Below are 12,593 nucleotides of genomic sequence, written 5' to 3' on the forward strand. Positions count from 1 at the left end.
ATAGGGCAATTGGCTGTTTAAAACGAACCAACCAGCAGGGAAACGGGAGCCGGTCTCTGTTGAGGGACAGACAGAGACCATCCCAAATCCCCAGTCCCACTCAGTAATGCCCACTAGCAAACTGAGACGTTTGAAGGGAAAGGAAAAAAAACGCTGCAAAGAAGAAAGCCAGCCCTCCCCACCGAAAAGCCAAGCAGTTACTGACAGTACAGCCCGAACAGTGCCATTGATTGGTAAAAAGAGCCTACTAAATTGTTTTGTCAACGGCTATGCTGTGACAGTACTATTTGATACTGGCACACAAGTGAGCATCATTGATAGATCCTGGAAGGAGATGTTCATTCCCCAATATGCAGTGAGGCCCTTACAAGAACTTCTTGATCCTGGGGAAAGCCTTGACCTGTGTGCAGCAAATGGACAGCCAATCCCATATGATGGGTGGGTGGAGCTAACAGTTAATCTCCCGTGGAACACCGATCCCAACCTTACAATGGAAGTACCCTTCCTAATCAGCCAGCTCCCCCTCCCCCAGCCACTACTGGGAGCCAATGTCCTCCAAGGGATGATTAATAGTCATAAGTGTGATGCAGATGCACACACTATGATCCTCAGCCTTCTCCGCAAAGCCCTAGGAGTGGAGGAGGAACAGGCAAGAGCCATGGTCAACTTTATCAATCTGCAGAAAGAGTCAAACCACAGTATAACCACCATTAGGGTAGGGAAGGAAAATGTTTATGTTCCACCTGGTAAAACGGTAAATGTGCGATGTAAAGTACCATCTACCTTTGACATTTCCAACCCTGTTGTCCTGTATGAGCCACTAGAGGATAGCGCCACGCTAGAGCAGCTGAGTGTGGGGGAAGGATTGTTGGAAATCAGTAACACCAAACAACCATTTGTTAGAGTGCCAATTTCCAACCACACAAACCAAGTAATCACTCTGCCAAAGAGGTCCCAACTTGGCTCCATCCAACATGTTGCCAAAGTTCTGGAGCCAGGCGAACAGGACGTTGGAGATGGGGGTCCAACACAAGCTTGTGTATTGAAGGCTGAAGTTAATGTGGCCTCTCCTGGTACTCCCCCTGCTGACCCGTGGCGACCACCGGTTGACCTCAGTCACCTTAGTTCAGAACAGCAGAGAATAGTCGAGAAAATGTTGAATGAGGAATCAGCTGCTTTTGCACGGGACGGCAGTGACATTGGATGTATACCCTCTCTCCAAATGTCAGACTCAAAGATGACACCCCAGTCCAAAAGGCTTATGCGTCAGTCCCAAAGCCATTGTACAGGGAGGTTAAAGAATATATACAGGAGTTGCTTGTGAAGGGGTGGATTGTAAAATCACACTCGCCATATGCTGCCCCTATTGTTTGTGTGAGAAAGAAAGACGGATCATTGCGCCTGTGCATTGATTACCGGCTTCTCAACAAAAAGACTGTGCCAGATCGGCACCCCCACCCCCGCATACAGGACCTGATTGACTCACTCGGAGGCTACAGGTGGTTTTCCATCCTAGATCAGGGCAAGGCTTACCACCAAGGCTTTATCGCGGAGGGGTCCAGGCACCTGACTGCATTCACCACCCCATGGGGCTTATATGAGTGGGTCAGGATCCCGTTTGGCCTTTCTAATGCACCAGCAGCCTTCCAAAGAAGCATGGAGGAAATGTTGGACACACTCAGGGATGAGTGTTGCATCCCTTATCTGGATGATGTGCTATGTTTCTCCAGGTCCTTTGAGGAACATGTTGAGGTCTTGCGGCGTGTACTTCAAGCTCTGCAACGCCATGGAGTTAAGCTCCGCCCTGAGAAATGTGAGCTACTCCGCAAAGAGGTCAGGTATGTAGGCCGCCTGGTGTCGGCAGATGGAGTGAGGATAGACCCAAAGGACCTAGAGGCAGTACAGGCGCTAAAGCAAAAAGCCCCTCAAACAGTCGGTGATGTCAGGCGGCTACTGGGTTTTCTGAGCTACTACCGGGCTTATGTGCAGGACTTCTCCCGCATAGCCAGACCGCTTTATGAATTGCTCAAGACAAACCCCAGCCCACCTCTAACTAACCTTGTAAAAGAAAAGGGGAAGGGGCCGCAGTTATCTTCACGGACTCCAGTAGAGTGGGGCAGCCAACACCAACAGATTCTTGAGCGTCTCATAGACATTCTAACAAGCCCACCAGTGCTAGCCTACCCAGACTTTGATCACCCTTTCATACTGCACACAGACGCGTCCCAACAGGGCCTAGGGGCGGTCCTGTACCAGAAACAAGATGATAAGATGAGGGTGATAGGTTATGGGTCACGCACACTGACCCCAGCAGAACAGAATTACCACCTCCATAGTGGGAAACTGGAGTTTCTGGCCTTGAAATGGGCAGTATGTGAAAAATTTGTCGACTACCTGTACTATGCGCCCCATTTCACGGTCTTCACGGACAACAACCCCCTGACCTACATTATGAGCACAGCCAAGCTCAATGCTGTGGGTCATCGCTGGGGCAGCTTGCCGATTTCCATTTTGAAATCAGGTATCGGCCAGGCAAACAGAACATTGATGCAGACACGCTTTCACGCTGTCCACTTGATATCAGTGTTTTTATGGATCAGTGCTCAGAAAGACTACCAGAAGAGGCAGTGTGTGCCACTTGGGAGGGAACTAGGACTGCAGAAAAAGGGGATGTAGCATGGGTGGCAGCCCTCAACATAACATCACAACACCAGACACATGCAGACACTGGAACATTTCCAGTCATCAGCTGCAAAGAGCTCTCAGATGAGCAGCGGAAAGATCCTGTTATCAGCAAAATGTTAGAGTTAAAGGAGAATAACAGAGATCTAACTGATGAGGTTCGGAGAACATTGGACAAGTCCACAAGGAAATTGTCACGAGAATGGAAAAAAAAAAAAAAAGAGAATGGAGTAGGCTGCAGGTGGAAAATGGCTTACTCTATAGGAAGACTCCCAGCCGAAAGCAGTTAGTCCTGCCTGCCATCTACAAACAAACTGTCCTCTCACACCTCCATGACAACATGGGACATGTTGGCGTGGAAAGAGTCCTTAGCCTAGTAAGAGATCGCTTTTATTGGCCCTTTATGAAGAGAGAGGTTGAGGAATATATCACCAGACAATGTCATTGCATTAAGCAAAAAAAGCCAGCCTTACCTGACAGGGCACCTATGGGGAGCCTTACATCGAGCTCGCCCCTAGAGCTCGTATGCATTGACTTTCTGCACCTTGAGACCAGCCGGGGTGGGTACGAATACATACTGGTTGTAGTCGACCACTTCACCAGATTCGCACAAGCATACCCCACTAAAAACAAGGCTGGAAAGACCGCTGCGGAGCGAATCTTCGGTGACTTCATCCTACGGTTTGGCTATCCAGCTAAGCTTCACCATGATCAGGGCCGGGAGTTTGAGAATGAGTTGTTTAGGACTCTCAGGCAATTGGCCGGTGTAAACCATTCTAGGACTTCCCCATACCATCCACAGGGCAACCCTGCAGAGAGGTTCAATCGGACTCTGCTACAAATGCTCAGGACGTTGGGCGAGAAAGAGAGAGAGAACTGGAAAGATCACCTGTCTCACGTTGTGCACGCATACAACTGCACCAAACATGAGTCCACTGGGTTTTCTCCATATTACCTCCTTTATGGTCGCCATCCACGTCTCCCCGTCGATCTCCTCTTTGGGTTGGTAGCTGAGGACGAGGCCGACACTCCAAGTGGATATGCAAAACGATGGAAGGAGAAAATGATCGAAGCATACAAGATAGCCAGCACGAACAGCCAACATTCGAGTGCCAAAGGCAAGCACTATTATGACAAACGGAACAGGGGTGTAACCCTACAACCAGGTGACAGGGTTCTTGTTCGCAACATTGCAGAAAGGGGAGGTCCATGCAAACTGAAACCCTATTGGGAGAAAACTATCTACATTGTCAGAGAGCAGGTTGGTGACAACTCAGTTTATAAGGTCAGCCCTGAAAACAGAGGTCACCATACTCGCACCCTCCACAGAAATTTGTTGCTTCAAGTTAATGATCTACCAGCAGACATTACAGATGATCGCATGCCTGATAGACCGCCAAGGGCAAAAGGAAAGTCAAATCAGCCACGTGAAACGGTCGACCAAATAGAGGCTGGTGATGTAAGTGGATCTGAAACAGATGAGGAGGCACCTTGTTACTGGCTGCGGGTACCCAGAGAATCATTAAGGACCAATCGGGACATTCCTAATCAGGTCCCAGTGAGCGGGTCATTGGTAAGTCCTGAGACACCTGGTGACATGCAGGGTGGCGATGTTCCTATGGGATCAGAGTTTGACCGAGTGAGTGTAGGAGAGATGGAGCAGGAGAGAGAGAATGACATTTCGCTCCCTGTGGAGGAACCAGAGTTTGGCGAAGAGCAGCTGGCGCCCCAGACCAATGACTCCAGTGAAAACACTCAAGGGTCTCAACCTGAACCTCAGCCCGTACTAAGGAGATCTACAAGGCAGAGGAGACCTGGCCAGATACTGACCTATTCTTCCCTTGGCCAGCCAACGTATCAGCCACGTCTTGCTGTTAGTTCTGTGGGTGTACAGCCAGTGTTCTATATGCACCAGTGTCCACAATCGTACTGGCATTCAGTCCAACCCATCCATATTATGCCTGGTGTACACTCCGCTGTCACTTACCCGATCTGCTGCTGAGTTTAAGACGGGCATAGGACCTTGGGTACATATAGTGTTGGGTATTCAGAAAATGTAGAAAATCATTGCACACCCATATGTATTTGTAATTTGTGAGTATATTGAGTGAAGAGTTAAAGCTTGATTCAGAGTTAATGGAAGTTTACACTGTTAATTGCAAGTGTCGGGAGCCACTTTTGTTTGTAGGGGAGTGTGTGGCACACCCAAAATGCATGGCCACTTTTGTGTTAATCATTTAATTAATTTATTTAATTTGTTTATCAGTTATTTTCTGTGGCTATTAATATCCAAAATGACTTTGACAACATGACCAACCTAACCAGTGCATTATTTTGTCACATAAACTGTATAGAAAGTACAAAGAAATGGAGCAACACCCCAGGCGGAACTATTATTCCAAGACAGGTGCAACCCGGTTGCTTTAGGGGGATGGACTTCCGCCCACGAGTCAGATGCAATCTGAGAGGCAAACCGAGTGCACTGTCTTCATTGCTCCTGAACTTTACCTGTGTTTGCAGGTTGGTACCTGGTAAAGAAATACTACCACTGTTTGTACATAACAATGTTTTATCTCCATGTTAACTTGTGAAGAAGTAGAACAGTACCTGTAACACTTATGGGCACTGCCGCGCGGTCGACTCGCATCAGTGTGAGACAGCGGGGTCAGGCTGCGCAGGCCGCTAGCAGAAATGGCGCGGTAATGTTTTGTATTGTGGGTCATAGCGCCCAGAGCGTTGTCTTGTAGGAAGGTCATTCATATAGATTTATTTTCTTTTCATTATGAAAGTTGGTACTCCCGCACACTTTACTATTCTATATAAAGTTTATGATACAAAGATGTTTTATTGTTAAAGTGTCATTGAGGTTTGGAAAAGTATAAAGCTGTTTAATATGTGAGTGTTAATGACATGTGAAATAGAAAGAGGTTGCCCATGCTATGCAAAAGTGAGTTTCATCCTCAGTGTGCTGTAAATGTGTGTCTAATTCTGCTCAATTTCAGTATTCAGAATCTGTACAGTCGTATATTGCTGTAAATTCATTGTAGATTACAGTGGCTTCCAACTGCTTAAGTAAGAGCAGGTGTGTACTTTTGTTTTGCTTAGACTGAGCGATCGCATGAAGTACATGTAAAATAGTGGAACGTGTAGAGTGTGAATTCATTAATTTTTCTACTTGTGACTTTGGGGAAATGGACAGATATGGACACTGGGACTGAAAAAGTCATGCACACGTGGATATTGTTAATGCTGTTCATGTTTATTGAAACTTGAATAAGAGATGCAATCTGAGAGGCAAACCGAGTGCACTGTCTTCATTGCTCCTGAACTTTACCTGTGTTTGCAGGGATTTCTTCTTTGTTATTGTGGCACCATTCCTGGGGCCCGTAACATTAGCATCTGTTACCAGCTTACAATCACGATGGGCTCAACTATGCTGAAAACATTCCTCTGAGAATCTGGTTCATATTGACATGACGGCATCATACAGTTAATGCAAATTTGCATCCCTGTTGCACCATATCCCGAAGTTTCTCTTTTGGATTGAGATCTGGTAAACATGGAAACCATTTTATTAACAGTGAGCTTATTTTTTTCAAGAGGCCAGTTTGAGCTTTGTGCATCTTGCTGGAAGCACCATTGGAAGATGGATGCACTGTGGTCATAAAGGGATTGACATGGTCAGCAATACTCAGGCTTTTGTGTCTAAATGGGTTTAACTCTTCAAACCCTAACCCGTCGTTAGCGACGGGTTAGGGTTTAAGCAGTAGTGGCAACTCCAGGCCTCAAGGGCCGGTGTCCTGCAGGTTCTAGATCTCACCCTGGGTCAACACCCATCCATCCATCCATCTTCTTCCACTTTATCTGGGGAATGGGTCGCGGGGGCAGCAGCCTAAGCAAAGAGGCCCAGACCTCCCTCTCCCCAGCCACCTCCTCCAGCTTATCTGGGGGAATACCAAGGCGTTCCCAGGCCAGCCGAGAGATATAATCTCTCCAGCGTGTCCTGGGTCTTCCCCGGGGCCTCCTCCCGGTGGGACATGCCCTCACCCGGGAGGCGCCCAGGAGGCATCCTTGTCAGATGCCCGAACCACCTCAGCTGGCTCCTTTCGATGTGGAGGAGCAGCGGCTCTACTCTGAGCCCCTCCCGGATGGCTGAACTTCTTACCTTATCTCTAATGGAGAGGCCAGCCACCCTTCGGAGGAAGCCCATTTCCGCCGCTTGTATCCGCGATCTCGTTCTTTCGGTCACTACCCACAGCTCATGGCCATAGGTGAGGGTAGGGACGTAGATCGACCGGTAAATTGAGAGCTTCGCTTTTACACTCAGCTCCCTCCTCACCACGACGGACCGGTGCAGCGTCCGCATCACCAATCCATCTGTTGATCTCCGGCTCCCTTCTCCCATCACTCGCGAACAAGACCCCGAGATACTTGAACTCCTCCACTTGGGGCAGGAACTCATCCCCGACCCGGAGTGGGCACTCCACCCTTTTCTGGCTGAGAACCATGGCCTCAGATTTGGGTCAACACACCTGAATCAAATGATTAGTTCATCACCAGGCCTCTGGAGAGTTTCGAGACATGTTGAGGAGGTAATTTAGCCATTTAAATCAGCTGTGTTGGATCATAGATCTAAAACCTGCAGGACACCGGCCCTTGAGGCCTGGAGTTGCCCACCCCTGATTTAAAGGGTTAAATGGTGCTGAGTTGGTACAAAGGGGCTCAAAGCGTGCCAAGAAAATATCCCCCTACTATTACATCACCACCAGCCTGAATAGCTGATATGAGCCAGGATGGATTCATGCTTTCATGTTGTTTACAATAAATTCTGACCCTACCATCTGAATGTGGCAGCAGATATCAAGACTTTTCCATTCTTCTCTTCATCTTTGTGAGCCCGTGTGAACTGTAACCTGTTCCCTGTTCTGAGCTGACAGGACTGGCGTTGTGGTCTTCTGTTGCTGTAGTCCGTCTACTTCAAATCTGAGCTATTGTACATTCAGAGATAATTCTCTGCATATGTTGGTTGTAACGAGGTTATTTGAGTTACTGTTGCCTTCTTCCCAACTCGAAGCAGCCTGGCCATTCTCCTCTTACATCAAAAATAATAATAATGGATTGCATTTATAGAGCGCTTTTCAAGGCACCCAAGGCGCTTTACAATTCCACTATTCATTCACTACAAGCTACAGTTGTAGCCACAGCTGCCCTGGGGCAGACTGACAGAAGCGAGGCTGCCATATTGCGCCATCGGCCCCTCTGGCCAACACCAGTAGGGTAAAGTGTCTTGCCCAAGGACACAACAACCAGGACAGAGAGCCCGGGGATCGAACCGGCAACCTTCCAGTTACAGGTGCGCTTCCCAACCCCCTGAGCCACAGGATATTTTCTCCTTTTCTGACTATTTTTCGTAAACCCAAGAGACGTGTGGGGAAAATCCCAGCAGGCCAGCAATTTCTGAAATACTCAAGTGATTTTGAGTCGCATTTTAATCACCTTTGCTCCCCATTCTGATGCTCAACTTCAGCAGGGCATCTTGTCTACATGCCTTAATGGACTGAGTTGCTGCTGTGTGATTGTTTGGCCAGATATTTGTATTAATGAGCAGCTGAACAGGTGTACCTAATAAAGTGGCTGGTGAATATCCCAATATGGCACTGAAACATGAATTTGTATGATTACGGTACTATGAAAGTCAATAAACAGTAATACCCAGTTGTTCCCAAGCTGTTTCTGGAGTCAGACCGTGATACTTAACAGTTAAATATCCTCTCTGTGTGGGGGGGCTCACTGATGACAGACCTAGACTGTCCTTGGTGGTTTGTGGTTCTAAAAAAAAAAACAGACTGGGTATAAAAGCCAGCATTAACCTCCCACCCCCCGATATATGCCACATGGCCACACCTCCATCTCTTGCAAGATGAAGCGAGTAACATCGTGAAGCCTTCAATGAATTTAGCAGCACACATTTAGGTGTTTTTATTGTTTACATAATGTATGTGCAAAACAATGCTTCATTCAAAGCTGGAATAAGTGAATAGGCAGAGCTGCAAAGTACTCAAAATGTAAGCAAAAATAATGAAATCTTTTTTATATACAATTTACAAAATATAATAAACTTTGATAAAAAAATGTATATATTGATCTTTAATATTTAACAGAATCTGTATCCTCAACAACAGCTGGTAATATGTTTCTTTTTCTTTCTGCAGGAACATTAAATTGTCCTTTACATTCACTCGTTGTCCACATGAGGAGTCCTTTTATTGCAAAAGTGTACATTCAGTGAGGTAGAAATGTTCTTTTTTTGGGTTGTTCTCTTCATGAAAAACACTAGCTCACTGGAGCTCAGTCACTCAGCTAAGTGCTCGATAGACACTGTGAGGTGGAATCAGTCCGCGTGTTGTCAAATGGCTGTTCATACACACTGTTGCTCTGCTCTGATGAAGAGTCGTTGAACTCCTTGTGGTCTGACTCTGCATCCGGAGCAGTATAAGGATTCTCGTGCAGAGTTATGCCATTCTGTGTTACTGACAGTGGGGTGAATCCTGGATGAAGGTCCTGAGGCCTCCAATTGGGAGCTTTCCCAAATGTTCCTGAGTGAAAACGTGCAACAAGAAGTCAGGCCGGAGCACAGGAAATTCTGAAGTAAGAACGGTTTGGGAAACATGAATTTAAGACCTACCCATGAAGGTGTTGCAGGGGGAGAGACATTCATTAGGTCTCCCATAATCAACCGTATCCCCCTCCTCCACTGATGAACGATGGTCGCTCTGATGGTAGGAGGAAGCATGATGCAAACTAGCATTGGGAAGCTGGGTCAGGACAGTGGACGAGCAGAGGTCAAAATGCTCGGTCAGGAAGTAGTCCCTCCTTTTAGAGTTTGTCAGGCTGCCGTTGTAGGAGTCCATACAAGCTGACCTTTGGTCAGTGGAACAACCTGAAGGGTTTGAAAAACAGTCAGAATCTTTATAAAGAGTCTGAGATTTTTAAAGTACGTCACATACACTTGAATAGATTTTTATAGCTGAACAACAGTAATGTTGCCAGACTATTTTGCAGACCTGTGAAGACTTCAGTTGGGTCAGTCAAGTACATGTTATCTCTCTGAAGCAGTGAGCCAATTGGACCTTGGTAATGGCAAAGCAGAGGATCAATGGCCACTTCCATGTCCACTTCACTTCCTGTATCCAAATGACAAAGACCTGTCAGGACAAATGAATGGGCTCGACTAAAAAACCCTACTGTTTCTACAGCTTTCCCTTTGGAAACAAAGAAGAAAAGGCAGCTTTTTACCGATCATTTCTTTGGGCTGCAGATAGAAACCACTAATAGAAGACGTCATGTACTGATGGCTGCTACCGCTCTCAGACGGTATATAACCATCCTGTCGGTCTGCTAATGTGCCCTGAGAGGACAGGTAGCTGGGGATGTCGGCAGGCAGGTTGGTCTCATCTAAAGCATAAGAACACTTGATTAAGTTTTGCTTTCATTATTATATATTAAATATGCAAGGAAAAAGAAATCAGGTACTGAATGATAATTAAATAAGCCCCATGAACTGACCTGTGTTGGTGACACTGCAGTCTTCATTCCTTCGACGGGTGTGGTAGATGATGACTACCCAAACCAGGGAAGTACCAACCACACAACACACCACCGCTATGATGACGATGCCTACTGTGGTCCACCCATCATCGTCAGATCCTGCCCCAGCTCCAATACCCACCCCAACGACGCCCTGTGCTCCAGAGTCGCAGTTGGGATTCGGCACAACCGTCAGTCGAACGTTGCCCCTCTCTGTGCCCAGAGTGTTGGACATCTCACAAGTATACTTTCCTGCATCTGCCTCTGCGGCGTCAACAATGATAAGGAGTTGGTTGGCAGCTGCGAAGAAGTGGCGCTCTGTAACCACTAATGGACTGTCATCTTTGGTCCAGTTCAGCTTTGGGGGAGGACTACCGCCAGCAATGCACTGAAGGACGGCGGTCTCGCCTTTGGCCACGGTGCGATCCATGAGTGGACGGAGAAATGACGGTGTTTCTGTAAGACAAGCACAAGAATAGAGTTTAAATGGGCCAACAACTTCTACATATAAGACTTTGGACCTGAAATTGGTGCCTTTCTCTCACCTAGAACTGTGAGTGTAGCATTTGCAGAAATGGCTCCAGCTGTGTTTTGAGCTGTGCAGCTATAAACGCCAATGTCTTCAGTCTTGACATCCACTATGAAAAAGACATCATCCTCAGGCATGACATGCATCCGGCGTTCACGGGCGGCAGGAAAGTCGGTGCCTCCATCTTTCTGCCAGGCGATCTGGGGGGAAGGGTGGCCAACAGCAGCACACTCCAGCCTAGCCGTTGCCCCGGCGCGGATACTCAAGTCCATCGGTGTCTTTGTGAAGGAAGGGAGCACTGGAAAAAGACCAAAATACATTCTGATTAGACTGTTTAGGATCTTTAAAGGTGCGTGCCCATAAAATGACACATCCCACTCCAAACTCACTGTGGACGGTGAGTCTGGCCTTGGTAGAATACGAAGATCCAAAATGGTTGGAGATCACACACTGATACCTCCCCTCGCTGGAGAACTCGACGTTTCGGAGCTGCAATGTGGTCGTATACTCCGTCACCTCCGTCTCACCTCCTGCTCCCCCCTGCACCCGTAGGTGGGCCTGGTTGTGGATCTCCGCATCATTAAGGACCTCATTGTCTTTTTTCCAGGCGAAGGTCATCGGCGAGTCGCTTGAGCTGGCCGCAGAGCACACAAACGTCACATTGGCGCCTTTGAGGGCCGATTGGGTTTCCGGCTGCACAGTGATCTGAGGCTTTGGAAAATCCTCTGTGTGAATAAGAAAAAGGAATTTTTGAGCTGCAAGTACATATATAAATATATAACGTGTTTATATTTTCTTAGCTCATTCCAATTTCCCATTTTTTAAGATTTTGGATTTTAATAACTGACATTATATCCTCAGTTGCAGAAGGTTTGAGGACCTCCTATATCTCTTAATCAAGAAAGTCTTTCAGATAACTTTTTAATTGTCAGGTTAAACGACACCTTGCAGATCAGCTCTGATATGATGTTATGTTTTGTTAGTCCTTATCATTATTTTAAAGAGCCAAGACACGAGCGTAAATCTTAGGATTTTATTTGTAACTAAGTGCAGATGGGGCCCTGGAGGAAAAACGTAGTAAACTTCTATCATATTCCTTCTCGAAACCCAGAAGTCAAGGAGGAAAATACCCAACAATCTGGGCCAGTCTGTGAGTGGAAAACCTGTTGTGGATAAATGGCTGTTTCTCAGACATTATGGGACATTTGTGTCAAGGTCTCGCACCAAGTGGAAGCATCACTCACCACACACAAACTCCTCCTGGCGGACGGCGAACACGCTCCTGCCCTGCAGCATTTGCGGGTGGGCGCAGCTGGCATTGACGCAGTACAGGAAGGTTTGTTCTGCCACCCAGATGGGTAGCCACTTCAGCTGGCAGTCGCACAGGAGGCTGGAGGTGTTTAGACGCCTGCCGGGGGGAGAAGATACCAGAAGCGTTTAATTCACTTTGCAGTAATATTTAGAATGGCTGGTAGTCTGCGTTTCCTCACACAGCCGATGAAGGTAAAGCCGTGTGTCAAATAAAGACCACAGTGGAATCTACAGAGGGAGATTTTTATCAGTACAAGACCATCGGTTTGTGTATATGAATCAGGTAAATGTAGAGTGTTTTTCTTAGGAGAAGTGAATACGTTTAGGAAAAAAATAAGATTCATATATTGTTTGGTATTTATACTGGATATTTAATGTAGATATAGACGAACAGACATACTAAAATATCACCTAAAATCCAACTACAATGCACCTGTTTTCTTTAGGAAACATTAATCCGGTGTACTGTGTATGTAATTTGTCA

General features: G+C 46.8%; 1 protein-coding gene across 1 annotated transcript in view; it reads right to left on the reverse strand.

The window, feature by feature from the left end:
* Window positions 1-903: 903 nt before the first annotated feature.
* lrig3 (leucine-rich repeats and immunoglobulin-like domains 3) overlaps window positions 904-12,593 on the reverse strand; it is a 34,655-nt gene continuing 22,965 nt past the window's right edge. Inside the window, exons 12-19 of the mRNA XM_082511065.1 lie at window positions 12,043-12,206; window positions 11,188-11,523; window positions 10,815-11,096; window positions 10,249-10,725; window positions 9,979-10,137; window positions 9,747-9,866; window positions 9,368-9,622; window positions 904-9,278 (exon numbers count right to left, since the gene is read on the reverse strand). Of these exons, the coding sequence (XP_082367191.1) occupies window positions 9,043-9,278; window positions 9,368-9,622; window positions 9,747-9,866; window positions 9,979-10,137; window positions 10,249-10,725; window positions 10,815-11,096; window positions 11,188-11,523; window positions 12,043-12,206 (2,029 nt within the window). The 3' untranslated portion in view covers window positions 904-9,042. The remainder of the gene's footprint in view (window positions 9,279-9,367; window positions 9,623-9,746; window positions 9,867-9,978; window positions 10,138-10,248; window positions 10,726-10,814; window positions 11,097-11,187; window positions 11,524-12,042; window positions 12,207-12,593) is intronic.

This window comes from Aulonocara stuartgranti, assembly GCF_965226115.1.
Source record: "Aulonocara stuartgranti genome assembly, chromosome: 17".
Lineage (NCBI taxonomy): Eukaryota > Metazoa > Chordata > Actinopteri > Cichliformes > Cichlidae > Aulonocara > Aulonocara stuartgranti.